We start from the raw sequence: 19,028 nt of genomic DNA on the forward strand, positions 1-19,028 counted from the left end.
ATAACGTTTCGATCAGCTAAAAAATCTGCTAAGGAAAGTTTTGTCGACTTCGAAAATGTTCGCCTATCCTTTAACACTAGCCAGTCACTGACAAACCAAAACAAATTTAAATTAAAAATAACATGACATTGTAGGTACTTAATTAGGCATTACAATGTCGAAACAGCAATAAAAATCGGTCATTTAATTATAAAGTTACATTGAAAAAAACCTTTAAAAATAGCTGTTTTTCGGTGATTTCGTGCCGTTTAGCGGAAATCGACCGGATTGGGTACAAATTGAACTTACTTGATGACATCACTTAGTTGAATATTATATAAGCCTGCCATTGGTATAAATCTATAAGGTGATCATTATTCGCCGTCTGGTTTAATCCAGAATTGAATGCGTAATTTGCATTCATCCATATTTATAGTGTATATTCTTTGCAACCTTTAATATATTCAACCTTTTATTTCGTTCTACGTCTGCTTTATCCTTGTACATTGACGTAGAGTAACTACACCACATTACTATCCAATGTAAATGCGTTTGTAATTCCATGCTGCATGTTGAATTTAGTTTGTGTAATGGCGCTAGTTACAATCCGTTATGCTTGAATAATATTTATGAAGTACGCGCGCGTCATCCACTGTAAATACAGGATCGAGTCCGGTTATGCTTTATGCAATTGTAACACGCCAGCGATGTGTATAAATAAAGTAAGAATGAATTTAGCTGGTCGTTGTTTTGTGCCTGTCGAGTATTGACCGACATCTTAATAGTACTGTATTTTTTTTTATTGCGCTGTTTTTTAAGTTCAATAACATTTTATTTAATAATGGTAATAATAAATAACAACAATTATGGTAACAATAATAGTTTACACCGCCGTTCCGCAACGTGTGTGGGTCGCGAAAAAAAATGATGGATCGCGAAATTGTTTCCGATACTGAAACTTTTTATCAATTATACACTGATCTATATATGAAATGTTCTCAGTTTTGTAGAATCTACAACACTGATTACATTTTACATCTACAGTTTTTCCCTATGTTGACGTGCAGCGAGTCCGTAGTTCGTTGTTAATATACAAGTGGGGAATCCCTGTGGATTTAATAACCTACCAACTGGTTCTACGACGCTATTTTTCTGTAGTTTGCAAAGGAGTGTGTAACTTGACTGAAAAACTGCGAACTTTGATGTGGGAACTTTTACAATGAACATTAGAATAATAGAAAGAACAATATTATAACAGGTTCATCCCAAATCACACTCATAGCGATGTTGTCCAGTTCAGGCCTGTTTGGTTCGGGAGAATCCCTTGATGTTAGCATTGAACGCAAATGTGTTTTACCGGCGGAAAAAGTAGCTGGCTACGATCGTTTTGCCAATTGCGAGCGCGCTATTATTAGAGTGTCATTTCCGGCCAACTAGAGGTGCCATTTATCATAATTGTTGCGTGCGAGAGTACCATTTCCAGCCAGGGGGTGTCATTTAAGGTCGTTTCCACGACATTACCAGATGTAGGGAGAGGACTATGACAATAGGCTACTGGGTCACTTATCTTTTGGTACAGTCAATGTCTGATCAGCAAAATGTAGAACATTTAAAGATGATGCCGATGTTTCTGTAAGATCAAATACGCAATGTTCCCAAAATAGGATTATATGGGGTCGCGATCGTTGATATAGAGAATCGTTTATTTATTTATTTTTATTTCAACAATATTTTACGAGGATGGTCCATCCAGCCGAAGCTGATCCTTAGGGATCCTCACAAAAATACAAACAACCAGATGTAGGGAGAGGACACTATGACAATAGTACTGGGTCACTTAGTTTGGTTTTTTTTGTGGATTCAATCTCGTAAATTTTATGCTTAGCGCCCTCAATTTCAAGAACACAAATACATGTCAGCAAACTAGGAACAAAGTAGAACATTGTAAAGATGATGCCGATGTTTCTGTAGGATAAGAAATACGCAATGTTGTGTCGGACATAGAAAAAATCAAGATCAAATAAGTTAAAACTGCCTCAATACAAGTTTATTATTACGACATGTTTCGAGCATAGCCCATCATCAGGTGAAGAGAATTGTAACATATAAGTCACAAAATTACATACTAAAACAAATCAGCCAATTAAAGATGTTAACAAACAAAAGACATAGTTATAAAAGGCACGCCTCCAAAAGCTTTGGAGTACAATGCAGAAATAGCAGGAAAATTAAAACAAAGACAAAAACTTCAAGTGTGAATAATTGTTAATATATGAATGTCTGGCAAAATTATTGTTTAAAAGGATCTAAATTGTACATTTATGCCGGTAGGGGCAAGCTTAACAATTATTCTTTCTTCTATAATTCTACGAGATGTCTCAGAACCATTACATACCTTAACACCAGAGATTAAAAATAACATGATTTACCATTCACTTAGTAACAACATATTCTCTTTGTTATAATTTGTTAATTTAGAAACACTTCGAATACCTTTATTGTTAATACAGCCACGTCTACAGTAGTTAGTTATCAAAATTACTATTAAAATATAAAAATAGACAACCATGTGTTTATGCATACATTATAATGGTACTTGTTACGATGCTCATGTTTAGTTCCAAATGACTGTGATTAACAACATGCATTAAGCTTTTCATAATATGGCATTGATTTCTGTACACACTCTTGTACTATTTTGGGTAAATCTTCAATCGAGGGAAGAGGTTTTGATAATTTTTTCTTAAAGCCACCCGCTGTTAAACTATTGGAAAACCAATTATATATAGGTTCTAGATCCCACACAGCCTGGGCCATATTCCATTCTACCTTGGGCTTGCTGTCCCAGTTTAGTAAACCATCGTTATACTGAAACCCAACAGCTTCGCAATATTGTTTTAGAACTTGTTGAGGATTGTTTAGCAAATCTTCTGAATTTACAACAAATGGTTTCTTGCCGTTTTCATTCTCAATGTAGCAGTATAGTTCCCAAAGTTCTTGATAGCCTAAGCCTTCTGGAAGCCAACTAATAAAGTTGTCATCTACATCATCTGCACCGGTAGATACCATCATATTGTAATAAGACAAGAATGATTTGATTGGATGTCGTATAAGAAATGAGTGTTTGTAGCCTTTAGCGATTTTGTCATATCGTTTATGAACGGCGTAACCCATGTCTTTTACAAAGACACATTTATTCTCTAGTGATTTATCTTCCAGTCTTGCCTTCACTTTATCGTAAGTATACTCCATTTCAGTCGGAGAAGTGTCCTTTGGAATAAGGCGTCCTTCCGGGCCGAAATGTTCAGCGCAGCCGTATGGTTCCAAATATATCGCTACATTATCAATACTTTCCATGCTTCTGGTAAAAGCGGTTGACACGGATCTTGGTAAAGTCCAAAGAAAAACGTGCGCAGGTCTTGATGACGTCATGGTACTCTGTGTTTAAAAAAACAATCTGGTTACTGTACGTCAAAATACTAAATAAATGTCACGGTTCTTAATTCAACGTCGTGACGAAAAGAAATGATGACGTTGGTACGTTCCCATACAAGGGTTACGGACTAGTCCATTATGGTACAGGGATGTTCTTTTTACTTTTCATATCTAAGCCCTCCATCTGGAGAGCACGGGAATTGTCGGTTTATCTGGGTAAGCAATGGCGAAACGACCAAGTGAATAACTATTATGCGACACTAAAATGGCCTATTCAACAAAAACATTATAGGCCTATATTTAAAGTCACTAGAATTTATAATCCAGGGTATTGATACTTGCGGTTTAACCAATGAACAAACGAAAGAAATCGGTTACAATTGTAATCCAGGTATTTCCCTGCTCAAACACAATGCTAAGCATACAATGCAAAGGTTTATACAAAAGGCTTTTAAAATAATAATAGGCCTACGTAACCAAGCCTTGACGACTTATTAACCTGCACCTTTTGAGAGTTTTACTAGTAATTTTTGAATTAGTAACCAATTGTTAACAACCAGTATCATGTAATTTGTTTTTTCCTGTATTTTATTACCGTAATATTTATTTTATTACGGTAACATGAACAAACAAGTACAATTTCAAACCATGGATGTTTGTTTGGAATAATAAATGAATGACTGGTTTTATTTTAAAAAAATGTTTGACAATGAAAGTAAAAAAGAAATACGTCTATGCTGTTTTGTGTTAATATTGTAGCGTGACTGCTGATTAGATAGTTGATAGAATAGTGTGACCCGTACATTTGCAATAAAAGCAATGCAGCATTATTATACTACATTAAACGGTAACGGGACGATTCGGCCCTGAGACGATTCGGCACACTTAAATTTATCGGCTTTGATATGCATTTTATAAGCATAAAATAAGCTTTTTCCCCAAACTTTATTTCCAGAGAGACTATGGGGTAGTACTACTAGGGATAAAGATGCAATAAAGCAAACATTTTGAAAACATTGTCGAAAATGATCAATTTTTAGTCACGCGAACGATGTAAACAAGTTACGCCCTCTGTTGGCCGCTTGGCGAATGCACGAAATAAACAAGGTTTTCGAAGTAATAAATTGAATATAAAATTACGTTTTTTTAGTAATTTATTATATATATTATATCAAAATTGTCAATATCAATAAAATACGGATTGTTAAACACCTTTAAAAACTTGATAAATACCCAAAAAAATGAATATGAATTTGGTCTAAAGTGAGACGTTTCGGCCCACAAAGTGGGATGTTTCGGCCCAAAAGTGGGCCGAATAGTCCCGGGCCGAATCGTCTCAGGGCCGAATCGTCCCTGAACACATTAAACAAACAATGAGTGGGCCTATAAGTATCAGTAGTCACAGCAGGCGAGTACAATGTATTGTCCTAACCGGCAGATAGCATTATTACGTATAGCATATCAGTGACTTTGTGTCACTAAAATGGTGTTTTGTCACGGACCTAAAAGCATACTTAATCCATGAAGTATAAAATTATACCTCCATGCTTAATCCTAGTCTGGATTCCAGACGGAGTTTTGACTTAATACTAGTTAAAAGATAAATATTTTGGCGTTTCATACGTGTACTATTTGAGCTTGTAAAAGCCACGATGGGCAAGTCTAACTTAATCCAATCGACTTAACTAACTCTCTCCAAAACTAACTATGATATTAAGTTATATCTAAACCATATTTCCAGTGAACTAGGAAGGTATAAAAATAAGTGAACCCCAAACTCTTGAAATTGATCAACTCACCTAAAAACGATCAGAATTTACAGTACTGTATATTTTACTTTACTTGATTTACTTATAAAGCCGTAGCTTGTGTGTCCCTCGACGTGTTTCTATAATATTATCTTGTCTAATAGGGGGAAAACTTGCAGAAAGATATTGTTCTTCTTGCTTGTTTCTTTCATAAGAACAGTGTCGACGACGTTCTGCAACAATGCGTTTAATTTGACCGAACAATAGAGCATAATAAGCAGGGTATCCGTCCAATTCAACAATTTCTATGACTCTTTGTTAATAATTGTCTAGCGGGCTAGACGTTTTAAGTTTTTCTTTCGAGTATAAGTATGACACGCCATATGTGTCAAAATAAAACATAACACCGACTACGGAAAATATGCAACACAACATTTTGGGGTAGGGGGTAACATTTTTGCTAATAACTTGGGATTGAATGAACAGATTTGCATTTTAAATTACGAATATTCATTATTAATTTGATATTTCATCGGGAAAATATGCAACAGGCCATCATTGTTGTAAATTCATTACAAATGAATTTAACTGATGATGTCGTCGTTACGTCATTAAGTGACATGTCATTAAGGTCTGTGCATTTTATTTTTCATTTTATATAAAGAAATATTTATTTTGAAACCTTTAATAAACTATTTAATAAGAAAAAGCCATGTAAATTGTTGGAATACAAATTGATATATTGCTGTACTTTTCATGTTGTAAATATTTTACATATTTTTATATTAGCCAGCGATTATGTTGAATGTATAACTATACTATTCATAAGATAATACTGTAAGTGTGGCGACTGACTCGCTGTTGTTGGATATATAAATTATGACGTCATGTGAATATCACAAATCACTACACAAATACAAGTGACGTGATACGTTAGTTTAGTAAATTGTGTTCATTTTAAACCTAAGTTATACAGGCTGTATATTGCTTAATCTAAAACTGTGAAGGACGTAGGTGTGCTTAACTTATAGAGAAGAAGACATCAACATATTCTTCATGGCTGAAAATGATTCCGAAAAACGTTTCTGCGTCAAACAATTTACAATTTCAACTTTTTGGGCTGAGACAAAAGAGTTATTAAAAATAGGATGGATACTGGTAAGTGGATTAATCAAACTCGTTCCGTCGGACTTTTTGAAAACAGCAAAAATATCATCAAAACAGATTTGTTTTCCAAAAGTTCTCAAATTCAAATGTTGCATTCAGAAAAGTAGATTTTCCGGAAAATCACAGTATTGTAACGTTTGTAGTAAGGTATTTACAGGGAGGGGAGATGGCCTTCGCTCAACCCTCGGCCCTTTAGGCCTACATCGGCAAATTTCAGTATTGAGAGAGGTGACTTTGCCAACACTTTTTGTTCAATAAAGAATTATTCATTATATTTATTGGAAATAAATACATATTCAAATAAACCCTATTTTATGTATGTTTTCTTTTTATTCCACTTTCTTGTTTTGGCTTAAATTTTGACAAAAGTAGAGCCTAGGCCTAATATAATATATTGATTAGCATGTTTATGTCTTGTCTTGTATTTTTGTGAGGGTCCTTAATGATTAGCTTCGGCTGGATGGACCACCTTCGTAAAATATTGTTGAAATAAATAAATAAATACCAGTTTCTCTCGAGATGATCATACCATTTGTTATAGAGTGGGGTTTTTTTTATCATCTGATTTTTTCTTCTAATCCGGACAGTCATTTAACATACAGTTGTAGGCAAAATCATGTTAATAAATTCTCCCTCTCTCTCTCTCTCTCTCTCTCCTACTAATAGAGTATATTTATGTTATTGGAATACTCATTGGTCACCACAAGTATTTTATTTTGTGGACGATTAGGACAAACAGAGATGGCTTCAGCAGGAATGGCTCAATCGGTGGGTGGTTTATATTTTAATATAAATATGGAGCAATAATAACATCATATAAAATCATATCAAGGCATAGAATGCTCACTTGCATATTTTTATTTTTATTTATTTAATCGAAACCAACATCGATAATTACCGCCACTTACAGGTTCGGAACATAAAACAATACATCAAAAACGGTTAACAATAAAATACAAATATATGTAAACATAGATCAGCATGCCATAAACACTTTCGATTTAAAATGTATATTAATCAAAAACTGGTTATGCAGGCTGTTCAAGAAGTGAACACATATCTTCCTCTTAAAATAACCAAGCCTATCAGTAAAAATATCGATATGATTACAATTTAGATTATTAAATGTAGTCTATGAAAAAATATAATAATGCTTCCATAGCAACGTAATATATTATGTTGACGCTTGCGGGAAACTGTTTTAGTAGTTCTTTTATAATAGGCCTAAAACCTGTTTTATTTTTTGACAGATAATATCTGTTTTCTGCTTTATGCCAGGGTACGGCATGGTCACTGTATGTAACACATATTTTTCTACTGTAAGTATGCTTTGCAGTAATGACTTATTCAATCAACGGCTGTCTACACTATCAAACTTTATATGACGACAAAATGTGATGTGCCCGTATATGGACATGGAGATGTCATATCACTACTATATTTTAGAATATATCACTACCATATTTAGGCACATCATACTTTTTTGTCAAACTTGTTTGATAGTGTAGACAGAGCTTTAGAAAACTACGAACCATTATACAGCTGTATAATCTTCCTAAGTGTGTGTTATTCCATTTGCTTTGATATTATAATTTAAAAACAAACGAGTGGTTTAAAGGTATATTGTCTCCCTTGAATATGTCATTGAATGTCCCATAATATTTAATAATATAAAAATAATTAAAAGCACAAATTGTCAAATTGCTTTGATATCATAATTTAAAAACAAACGAGTGTTTTAAAGGTATATTGTCTCCCTTGAATATGTCATTTAATATCACATAATATTTAATAATAGAAAAAATAATTAAAAGCACAAATTGTCAAATTGTCTGTCAGACACTTGATGTTTTTGTATTAAATTGAATCGTTTATTTTGTAGTTTTATAGGCCCTTGATGTGTTTTCTACAGAAGTGAATAACTTGATTTAAACTGCAAAATGGCCTATTCAAAGTTAGATTTTATTAAACTTCATTTTTCATATTTTTAAGGAAAACTATATCTTAAATTAATATAAAAATGTTATTTAAAACTATTATATTTTCTGTTGTATGGTTCAACAGGGATTCAGCTCCAAAGATAACAGAAAACAAATCATATTTCTTCACAAAGCATTGCTACTTTCCATAATTGTTACATTGTTGTGTTGGGCGATTCTCATCAACACGGAGAGTTTACTTTATCTTCTGAAACAGGATGAACACGTCAGAATGTGAGTGCTACTATTGTGCCAATACACTGTAAAAAATGTATTTTGTACCCAGTTTTTCCACTCATTTAGCCTTAAACATGTTTAGATATGAAACATGTTTAGGTTCTAAACACATTCTAAGCATGCAGTCTGTATCCAACTCAACACATGAGTGACGTGTTGATTGTTAAACATGTGGAGCAATATAAAGACACGTTTAGGTTTTAAACGTTTTTTTTCCGCCACAGTAAAATCGTTTAGGTTTTAAACACGCTAAACATGTAACTTTAAAAGATAAATGTGTGGGAAAAGTGGGTACAAACACATAAATTAAAAACAGTGCAAAAGATAATCAATGAGGAAGAAATTACCTAAATGGTATTACAAAAAAAATAGTGTTTTAGTGTCACAGAAATACCTAAAACATTACCAATTCAGATTCTGATTTGTTTCGTCATTGTGGAAATTCGCTCACCAGCTGCAAAATTTCTAGAAATTTACTGTATATCAAACTTCATAAAATATGATAAATTGCATACATTTCAAAATAGGTTAAAATTCAGGAGTCGATATGATAAAATTAATAATTTGTCTATTTTGTTGATGATGCGCATGAAGTAAATGACGTATTTTTCACCAAATGTCCCGAGTGTCTCTTTTAACACTTGGTTATCACAACTTAGCTTGTCTAATTCTCTCAAATACCAAATCCCGAGAGATACCCAAGTCTCATCATGGACACAAAGTAAATAAATAATTTATCCATTTATAATCAATTATTTATTTGCTCATTTTTCTAATATTCTTATTGATCTTCTTGTCAGTTTGGTTAAATCTAAATTATCTAAAAAAATTAATATTTTTTTTGTTTTTCGAGAGGTCTCTGACTTTTGAAATTTATTAAAATTATTTTTAGAATGGTTGGCCAATTCGTTCGTGTTTATTTAGCTGCAGTTCCGGTAAGTAATTACAATTTCTAAGTCATTGGAAATAATTTATAACTGATCGACTACAAGTTAGAATGACGTTAAATAGATAGATTTCTTGAATTTTTAAACTAACTAACCATATAGTAAGTTATTTTATAACATAATGCTGTTGATACAACATAACAGTTACTTAATTAATATTCAAATTAAGTTTTAGAAACCAGTTTGAATGTTTGGCTATACCATCCTTGTGTCCTGGGCTTATAAAATTTGGTTGTAAATCTTGTATCTGAAGTGAAACATGAGTAATGTGACAGAGGAGATTGTTATAGCCTATTCGTGTTCATTTTGCTGACGTCGGCATGTCAACAAATTTGAACAATAAGTGTAGTTTCCGTATATATAACAGCTGTATACTGTATATTCTACATAATAATAGACATAATTCAAATGACTATAACGCATATGCTTCAGGTCATAGGATGGCATACTGCGCAGGTTGCGTTTGCGCGGATAATCTAAGATTTGTTTGTACCGGTTTAGGCCTATACAGTTTTTTATCTTCAATCACAAAGATCACAGATTAGGCTAAAATCTAGTTTTTAGCAAATTTCAGTCCTATACACATTGTGTTTTTATCCCTTAAAAGTGAAATAATTCACTATTTGGGGTTTTATGACCGTAAATATAAGCTAAAACACAATATTTTAGGCATTGTTTGCATCGTTTGTGCTGAGTCGTTTCTTGCAATGTCGAAACCACGTGATGATAACGATGCTCGCTATGCTGCTGGCTGCAGTCGTTAACATTCTGCTGCAGTATGTCTTCGTCATTGTCATCGGTGGTGGAATAAGGTACATTTATTCAACCCGTAAATACTTATATGTGTGTATATATTTACCAAAAGACATTTGTAGTATAATTGTGTTAGCTGAATTGTGTGTTACTCAATAGGTCTACCTCCCAATTATTATTATTGTGCAGAGTTTGGCAAGTAAAATATCAGACCGCCGATGTCTTAATTTGCACAAAATGGGATCAACACGAACTTAATAACCAAATAACAATTTATCAACGTATTAGTTTTGCATTGCTTACGTTACATTATTGACTTACAACATATCATCAATAATGTCTACCTTGTCTACCTGACAAGGTAGACATTATTGACATACAACATTTAGATCTAATTTGCACCAGAATATTGGGATATAATACTATATAAAACTCGAAGGAAATGACTCGAATTTATACATTCATTTATGTATTTCTGCTTTTGTATCGAACGAGCTCATGCTTCGTATTAAGTCAAACACGCAGATTAATTATATTCTCATATATACACCTACATAAAACAGTATGCCTACACTCGACTTAGCAATGCCGAAAATGTCACATTTGTGTTCACATGTCCATCACATGTCCATCAACATCATCATCTTGTTCAATCAAAGTAAAGGTGGTAGACTAGTGTAGGTATAAAATGCAAGTCTGAATTCCACAGTTCCATAGTCCTCTGTCCATTCTTTCTTAAGCTCTGTTTACACTATCAAACTAGTTTGACAAAAAAAGTGTGATGTGCCCAAATATGGTAGTGATATTCCCAAATATGGTAGTGATATGACAGGACCATATGGGTAGGCCTACATCACTTTTTTTGTTGTCACATAAAGTTTGACAGTGTAGACAAAGCTTTACATGCTTCTTAATAGCACTACATATATTAATAAATTTCATTTATATATTACATATTATACTGTGTATATTGTTTTGGGCCCTCTCTATGTTATGTAACAAACCCTTTATTATAGTTTCTTTTTGTCTGTTTTATATTTTCTATTTTTGGACAAAAATAAATGTATGTAGGTAGTGTGTATGAGGTATGTCTTTTGACTCGAGTGTATGCATGTACACCATTCACTTATACAATATGATATCATTATACATCTTTGACTGTGTGACTACAATTATATCAACATTTCATTTTTCTAATTATTTAATACATTTCAGCTATTCTTCAGGTGCATTGGTGATTTCTCAATACGTCTATCTTGGAACAATATGTATTTATATGTATAGATATGAAAACATAACTGGTATGTTTAAGAGAATATTTATGTAGATAATTTTAGTGAAGTTGATTTATGATGGCCATGCTGCTAAGCCTAATGAAATGACAGTGATACTGATGTGATGCTGAAGAACATTTTTTGCTAATAATAATAATAATAATAAAATAAATAAAATGATTTGGTGTGGTGGTGGTAATGATTATGATTATGGTGATGATGATTAATGATGATGATGATGATTATGATGATGAAGATCATGATAATGATAATGATGATAATGATGATGTTGATGATGACGATTATGGTGATGATGATGAGTATGATGATGATGAAGATCATGATAATGATGATGATGATGTTGATGATGACGATTATGGTGATGATGATTATGATGATGTTGACCATACTGATGATGATGATAATGATGGTGATGATGATTATGATGATGATGATGTTGATGATGATGATCATCATGATAATGATGATAATCATGATAATGATGATGATAATCATGATGATCATGGTCATGATAATGATGATCATGATAATGATGTTGATGATACTGATGATGATGATTATGATGATGATAACAATGATTATGATGATAATGATGATACTGATGATGATGATGATTATGATGATGATAATAATGATTATGATGATAATGATGATTATGATGATAATGATGATGATAATAATAACAAATCTTGAATGTCCTTCACAGTTTGGAGCAGTGAGGCCCTAGAAGACTGGTACGAGTTCACGTCAATCGGCGTACACGGCTGCCTTATGGTTGAACTGGAAATACTAGTATTCGAGGCTGGGTACTTTTTATGTGGTAAGACTATATCATTATTAATATCTCATATCGATCGAAAAAAATTGCCGTAGGCCCTACTCATCGGAATTAGAGAGCCTGGTTCGATAAGTATTACGTGTCATTTTCCCCCGCATTCCAGCATGCATTTCATTAGTAGTGCGTCATTTTGAATAAGTGCTTCTCTAAGAATAAATGTATAAGTGCTCGGGTGTTCATTCCAGAGTTAAGTAGTATATAATTATTAGTAACAGGGTGTTGGTACAGTTGCATATAATCAAAAAGAACAGGAGTTTCATTAATATGTATTTTATTTCAGCAGTTGTATTAATATGTTTTTAAAATACTGAGTCGTAGGCCTTGATATGCTTATTAAGCTCCACAATCTCTAGAAGAATTTTCTACGTCCAATACCATAAACCTTACATTAATAAATTAATTTTTCAACGTAAAGGTTTAATTTATTTTTTTAGCAATTTGTTTGTAATCAATGCTTACCAGTAATATTTGAAAAGAAAATGATTAATATAAATGTGTTTCCCAAACCATACGTTCTTACGTCATCAATATGGTCTAACGAAGGTCATTGTATTGTGATATTTGTGTCTTCAACATATACTTTAATAAATAAATAATAGAACAAGCAGCCTTTAAATGTCAATCCAACGTCAGCATTGAATTTTATTTGGAAACATATATTGATTTGGGGATATGTGGGATTTTTTAAGGCAAATAATATAGAGAACATGAACAAAATATTTTATAAATTATCATTCTATTCGAATTTAAAGTATCGTGTCAATAACTATCAATTTCCATTACATATTTTTAAACAAAATGAACAGCAAACATTTAAATGAAATTCATAAAAAAACAATATCTTGTCCACGTTTGGTGTTCAAACCATTGAGAAAATTAAGTACCGTAAATATTAAGTTACCGTAAACATTAAGTAACATTAAGTATCGTAGGCTAAACATTAAGTACCGTAAACATTAAGTACCGTAAACATTACGTACCGTAAACATTAAGTACAGTTGCTAATTACCGTAACATTGCTGTTTTAAATGAATTCAATTATAAAAAGTTACGAAATAAATAATTAATAATCGGTGTTCTTTTTTCCTAGGAACGTTTGATGCAGTGTCTGTGGGCGTCTTTGGAGCTGTTTACATCTTGATATTCTACACTTTTATGGTAAGTGGCTTGGCTTTGACTTAAGGCCAATTTACACAGGCGAGCGGAAACGGTAGTTAAAATATAGAATCTATGTTATTTCTTATGACCATTTACATAAAACGCGGAGCGGACGGGCGGTTTCCGCCGCCCAGGATAGATACAGATTCTACGTGGGACAAGCTACGGTACGCGGTTTTCCGCTCGTCTGTGTAAATTGGCCTTTAATATCTATCCACACACAGCGCTTTTTAAAGTGCATCTAACCACAACTCTTCCATGATCTTAAATGGTCTCTAAAGCTTGGTTCTCACTTGCGACGCAACGTAACGCAATCTACGCAACGTAAGAAAATGCCCTTCCAATCATTGTGTTTGCCCCCGCCTGCGTGAAATCAAACCTGCGATTTTTACAGCAATGTTGCGTCGTCGGTTCCCACTTGCGATTACGCAATACATCACTTTGCGTCGATACGTCGCTGCGTTACGTTGAGTTGCGTTCTAGTGGGAACCACGCTTAACTAACGTTTGTTTTATGACGTTTGTTGTATGACGTTTGTTTTATGACGTTTGTTCTGTGACGTTTGTTCTATAACGTTTGTTTTAAAAAAACTCAGATATGTTCGGGAGTTGCATCAGCATTGGCTATTCGTATTGGATATAGTTTGGGGGTCAACGAGAGTGGTCAAGCTAAAGTATCCATGCAAGTGGCATTCATATTGTGTTGTAAGTATAACATTGTATAATTTATGCAGGAGTTCAAGTTACTATAGGACATAATATTATTGCTACGCAGCAAAAAAAATATGTGAAAAATGTTGGATTAATCATATAATTATATTCACAACCGAATCATTTTAGCCATACCTAAGATTTATTTCACAAATTTATCGTAAAATCAAAATCATGTGACACTAAAAAACAATTTCCAAAAAGTATGAAACATGGGGAAACTATAGATCGATAATTTTTGGAATGTATGATCGATAATATTTTCATTTTTAATGTTTCTTTTTACAGGGATTTATGCTGTTATCACATCGATAGTAATTTTTTCATGTCAGAATTACATAGGATACATATTCACTAATGATAAGTAAGTATTAAATCATTATGTGTTGCCAATCTAAAAATGTTCACCCAACACGGTGCACTAAAGCGTGGTTCCCACTAGCGACGCAACGTTACGTAACGCAACGACGTATTGACGCAAAGTGCTTTATTGCGTAATCACAAATGGGAACCGACGACGCAACAGTGCTGCAAACATCGAAGATTTGACTTCACGCAGGCGGGGGGAAATACAATTATTAGAAGGGCATTTTGTTACGTTACGTAGATTGCGTTACGTTTCGTCGCTAGTGGAAACCAAGCTTTAACGGGATAAATAAAAAACAATCTTTTTCACGAGTACGCAATGCAGGGACGTACGCGTAATAAGTAAAAATGACCAATCACGACGCGACGGGTCATATTACAAAAAATCGTAAAGATATTAGATTTACTGAAAATATTCTCAATAACACAGTCAGTTTGTTGGTTTTTTTTTGGCACTTTTGATTTGATAACAATAAAAGAATAAAATAAATACGAATAATACTTATTAATTTAATTAATCTGTTAATACATTATTTTATTTGGTTTTATGACAAAAGTATTAATATGTGTATTTTGTATTAACCGATTAAAGAGAAGTTATTGACGGAATTGCAAAGATTGCTCCATTGTTGATCATCTTTGAAATAAGTGATCTAACGAGTGTAAGTATTACTCGAGTTTTTATTCATAGAGTATCACATCCAGTGTAGAAAATACAATTTGTATATTCATAGAGTATCAAGTAACACACATGAATCAATTGGATATCAAATAACAATATCGTAAATCAAAAAATCAAAACTCTCTGAAAAGAAGAGAACTCATGTATGCATAATCTGGCTACATGTCTACACAAACGTGTTACGAATGTGAAATATTTCGACACTATTATGTTATAACCATGAATAATGAGCCAGGATGACGTATTATTATACGAACATACGGGTTACAATGACCTTGAATATCGTAATTCCCCTTAAATTTTGTTAACTATTAAAGTTGTTTCTGAAAAAAGACGAAAAGATAAATATTTAATGGAAAATGCCGTAAAATCATAAGCGTGTGTTTTCAGATAGACTTAGGCCTATATCAAAATAATTCTTTTTTAAATACAGAAGGTAAATTTGAATTAACTAACATAAAAACGAACAATAAAGACAGTTAGTCCACTGGTTGTGCTTCTAAGCAACGTATGATTGTGTATTCTGAACTGAAAATCCCTTAGTAGGCGTACCATACAAGAATCATACTAACGTGTGACTGTTTCAAATCAATCACCGTAGTAATAATAATTAGGCCGCGCCTATTGGATTAAATGAAAATTATATTTATTTTTTTAAGAAAAATTGTTGAGAGCTTTACACTTTTTTGGTGAATGATAAGAGTACGAGGTGCACTAATTTTTACCCGTTTGAAATACATTTATTATAGAACATTGCAAAGGGAGCTGTACAGGGGTGTGGGCGACAGGGTGCAGGCGCACTAATCGCCTTCATTGCGTATTATTTCATCGGTCTTCCATTGTGTGTGTATCTGGTATTGTTTCAAAAGCAGAAAGCTGAAGGTAATTTATATGATTTCATATTTAGTCAGGTATCAGGCACAGAGGTTTTTTTTATAAAAAAAATAATTAGCACTACAAAACTTAATAAGAATATTATGTAAGAAAAACAAACGTAAATGCATAATCCATGTTGTATAATTTTGGATTTGAAACAACACTAAATTCATTTCGTTCCGAACGTGGTGGAGAACGGGTCCGTTTATACTACGGCGCCTTCTTTCGTCGGAACGAATGATATGCGAATGTAGCTTTTGATGGATTATTAAATGTTACTATATTAATATAGGAATGTGGATTGGACTCTGCGTCGGCAATGGGTTGCAAGCTACGTTTTTTCTAATCTACACACTAACTATCAACTGGGAAAAAGAAGCGAGTTTGGTATGATCTTCATTATAATATTTTATATACAAAATAATTATAAGTACTAATGCTTGGTTCCCACTAGCGACGCAATGTAACGCAATCTACGCAACGTAAGAAAATGCCCTTCCAATCATTGCTTTTGCCTCCGCCTGCGTGCAATCAAACCTACGATGTTTGCAGCACTATTGCGTCGTTGGTTTCCACTTGTGATTACGCAATACAGCACTTTGCGTCGATACGTTTCTGCGTTGCGTTCTAGTGGGAACCACGCTTTACATTACGTAAAGTTGAATTGAATTAACAAAACATAGATTGTAAACGTAATTTTTAAGTTAGGCCTACTGTATTATTTTTTCTGTTCCCGCTTGCGAGTTTCCTTCGCTTTCTTGCTGGTCCTTTCAAATCTTTTTACTTACATTTGAGACAACAATATTTATGGAATTTCGGTCTGTTCATAATATTACATAACTAATAGTAATAACGTATTAAGTAGACGCTATAAATATAATGTGACTGTGAAAATTCAAGTGTGACGTTTATTCATCTAAGGAATGCACATGTAAATATATTATGACTTTTAATATAATATTAATCCATGCATAGACTGCGTTCTTGTGAAAAACGTCAATGTATATATGAGCGTCGAAATATTTAATATCAATATGGATTAAAGTCAATATATGTATACGTTGATGTATGTCAATGTATAAAGCGTTCAACGTCAATGGATTAACGTAGATATCAGTGGATTAAATTATGTCAATGAATGAATAAGACGTTGATGCATATGTCAATGTGTTAAAGTCTTCAACGTCAATGGATTAACGTCAATGGATTAACGTAGATATCGGTGGATTAACGTCAATGTATGAATAAGACGTTGATGTATGTCAATGTGTTTAAGCGTTCAACGTCAATGGATTAACGTCAGTGGATTAACGTAGATATCGGTGTATTAACGTCAATATATGAACGGTAACGTTGATGTATGTCAATGTGTCTTCAACGTCAATGGATTAACGTCAACGTCAATGGATTAGCGTAGACATCAGTGGATTAACGTCAAAGTATTAACATCAATACGTCGACAAAACGTAATAAAACAACCAGATAAAATTGCAACCTTTGACACATTTCGTATATTTTCTACATTGTAATATTAAACAATTTATAAAATCTTTAATATTTTGTCTTTTGTCTTTAATTTAGAGCCAAGAAAGAATACGTCTTACCAGATCAGGAGAAATGATCAGCCATAATTCTAACGCAGTGTTGATGGGTAAGGGTGTAGAAACAATGCTGAATGACAACAACGGAATCATGTTGAATGATCTCAACCAGAATGAATCAGAAGAATCTCCTCTCGTTGGAAGTTTTCATTTAAATCGTAGAACAATTTACGTTCGTATGATGAACTACGGAACGGCTCTTGTCGTCTGCGTTGTAGGAATTTCTATATACCTATTATAACACACATTGTTGGAAGAATTCTCCATTCCATCCAATTAGTAATACAACTGCAGGGCCATCTGTGTTTTTAGGTTTGGTGTGGGTTACCCGGTTGCGATTTTATTTTTCGTACACACCTTATTTTGTGACGTTTCATGAGAGGTCCCCAACTTATGTACGAAAAGATATATCGCTACCCAGTTAGTACTATTCTAATCCAATGTAGTTCTCTTGTAGTGGTAATTTAAGGCATTTACCAAGAATAATTGAAATATTTGTGCACTCTATAGACTATTTATAAAAGGATGTCTAGCCCAGACTTCTATTTGGATATAAAGTATAAAGGCCTACATGTGCCTAGTTTATATATTTTATTATTATTAATCAAGCAACAGGACACTTTGAGTTGGCCCTGCCAAGATAGGAACTCGTAACAGTCCTTTGATCCTATGTCTGGTTGCGACAAATAACATGAACAGTATTGTACTACGGTATGCCTACATATTCTCCGCCGCGTGGAACTGCTCGCGTCGCAGCCACAGATAAATCCTTTGATCTCCGGAGCTCAGCATCCTGTTAGATTGCCTTGTTCATATTCACATTTTTTCCTTTTTAATCTTTATTGTCAATATAGCTTCTAGTTTTCTTGTCATGTCGACAAACTTAATTATTTTATCTACTTTTTTATTTATACAAAATATATGTATTATTTTGTTGAATGTGTGAAAAATAAAACAAACAATATTAACCCAAGAGATAATATCAAATGCAGTCGATAGTCCTTTTATCCATGTGCCGTGTACAACGGATTTCCAGAAAGAAACAAAATGTTCGTCATTTAATGTTGTGCCAAGTACAAACTAGACGTTTACCATAAGCCTAAGTTTATCACTTAAACTTATGTTCAATGTTTTTTAAAGTCTAATAATAATATATATGGGTAAAGAATATGAAGATCTTTAAAAATGTAGTCCTTCAACAAAAACATGCAGGAAGATGAATAAAATCATACTTGAATAGATATCAGTTTTGCAGTT

The 19,028-nt window shown here is 33.2% G+C and overlaps 2 protein-coding genes across 3 annotated transcripts; one reads left to right on the plus strand and one right to left on the minus strand.

Moving 5' to 3' along the window:
* Positions 1–2,123: 2,123 nt before the first annotated feature.
* Positions 2,124–5,354, minus strand: LOC144845176 (uncharacterized). Its single transcript, XM_078702340.1, has 2 exons — positions 5,214–5,354; positions 2,124–3,417 (listed from the first exon to the last, which is right to left on the minus strand). Exon 2 carries the CDS (start codon positions 3,409–3,411, stop codon positions 2,614–2,616), a length of 798 nt encoding a protein of 265 aa, XP_078558466.1. The 5' UTR covers positions 3,412–3,417; positions 5,214–5,354; the 3' UTR covers positions 2,124–2,613.
* Positions 5,355–7,059: 1,705 nt separating this feature from the next.
* On the plus strand, positions 7,060–18,758 carry LOC144844261 (multidrug and toxin extrusion protein 1-like). 2 transcript variants are annotated; one of them, XM_078701089.1, is made up of 12 exons: positions 7,060–7,097; positions 8,394–8,542; positions 9,438–9,480; positions 11,461–11,546; positions 12,247–12,360; positions 13,469–13,536; positions 14,132–14,240; positions 14,535–14,610; positions 15,205–15,274; positions 16,044–16,176; positions 16,463–16,557; positions 17,752–18,758. In XM_078701089.1, exons 4-12 carry the CDS (start codon positions 11,522–11,524, stop codon positions 18,010–18,012), a joined length of 951 nt encoding a protein of 316 aa, XP_078557215.1. In that variant the 5' UTR covers positions 7,060–7,097; positions 8,394–8,542; positions 9,438–9,480; positions 11,461–11,521; the 3' UTR covers positions 18,013–18,758. The 2 variants fall into 2 exon arrangements, with proteins under 2 accessions (XP_078557215.1, XP_078557214.1); XM_078701088.1 differs by lacking the exons at positions 7,060–7,097; positions 8,394–8,542; positions 9,438–9,480 and adding an exon at positions 10,198–10,304.
* Positions 18,759–19,028: the final 270 nt, after the last annotated feature.

This window comes from Antedon bifida, chromosome 6, assembly GCF_963402885.1.
Source record: "Antedon bifida chromosome 6, ecAntBifi1.1, whole genome shotgun sequence".
Classification (NCBI taxonomy): Eukaryota; Metazoa; Echinodermata; class Crinoidea; order Comatulida; family Antedonidae; genus Antedon; species Antedon bifida.

What these genes read in the sequence shown, in the direction of transcription:
- LOC144845176 (XM_078702340.1), bottom strand. Translation starts at nt 3,411, where the DNA reads ATGACGTCATCAAGACCTGCGCACGTTTTTCTTTGGACTTTACCAAGA.
- LOC144844261 (XM_078701088.1), top strand. Translation starts at nt 10,216, where the DNA reads ATGATAACGATGCTCGCTATGCTGCTGGCTGCAGTCGTTAACATTCTG. An exon ending in GTCATCGGTGGTGGAATAAG is followed by an intron (nt 10,305 to 11,460) that starts GTACATTTATTC and finishes AATACATTTCAG; the next exon opens with CTATTCTTCAGGTGCATTGG. An exon ending in GGCTGGGTACTTTTTATGTG is followed by an intron (nt 12,361 to 13,468) that starts GTAAGACTATAT and finishes CTTTTTTCCTAG; the next exon opens with GAACGTTTGATGCAGTGTCT.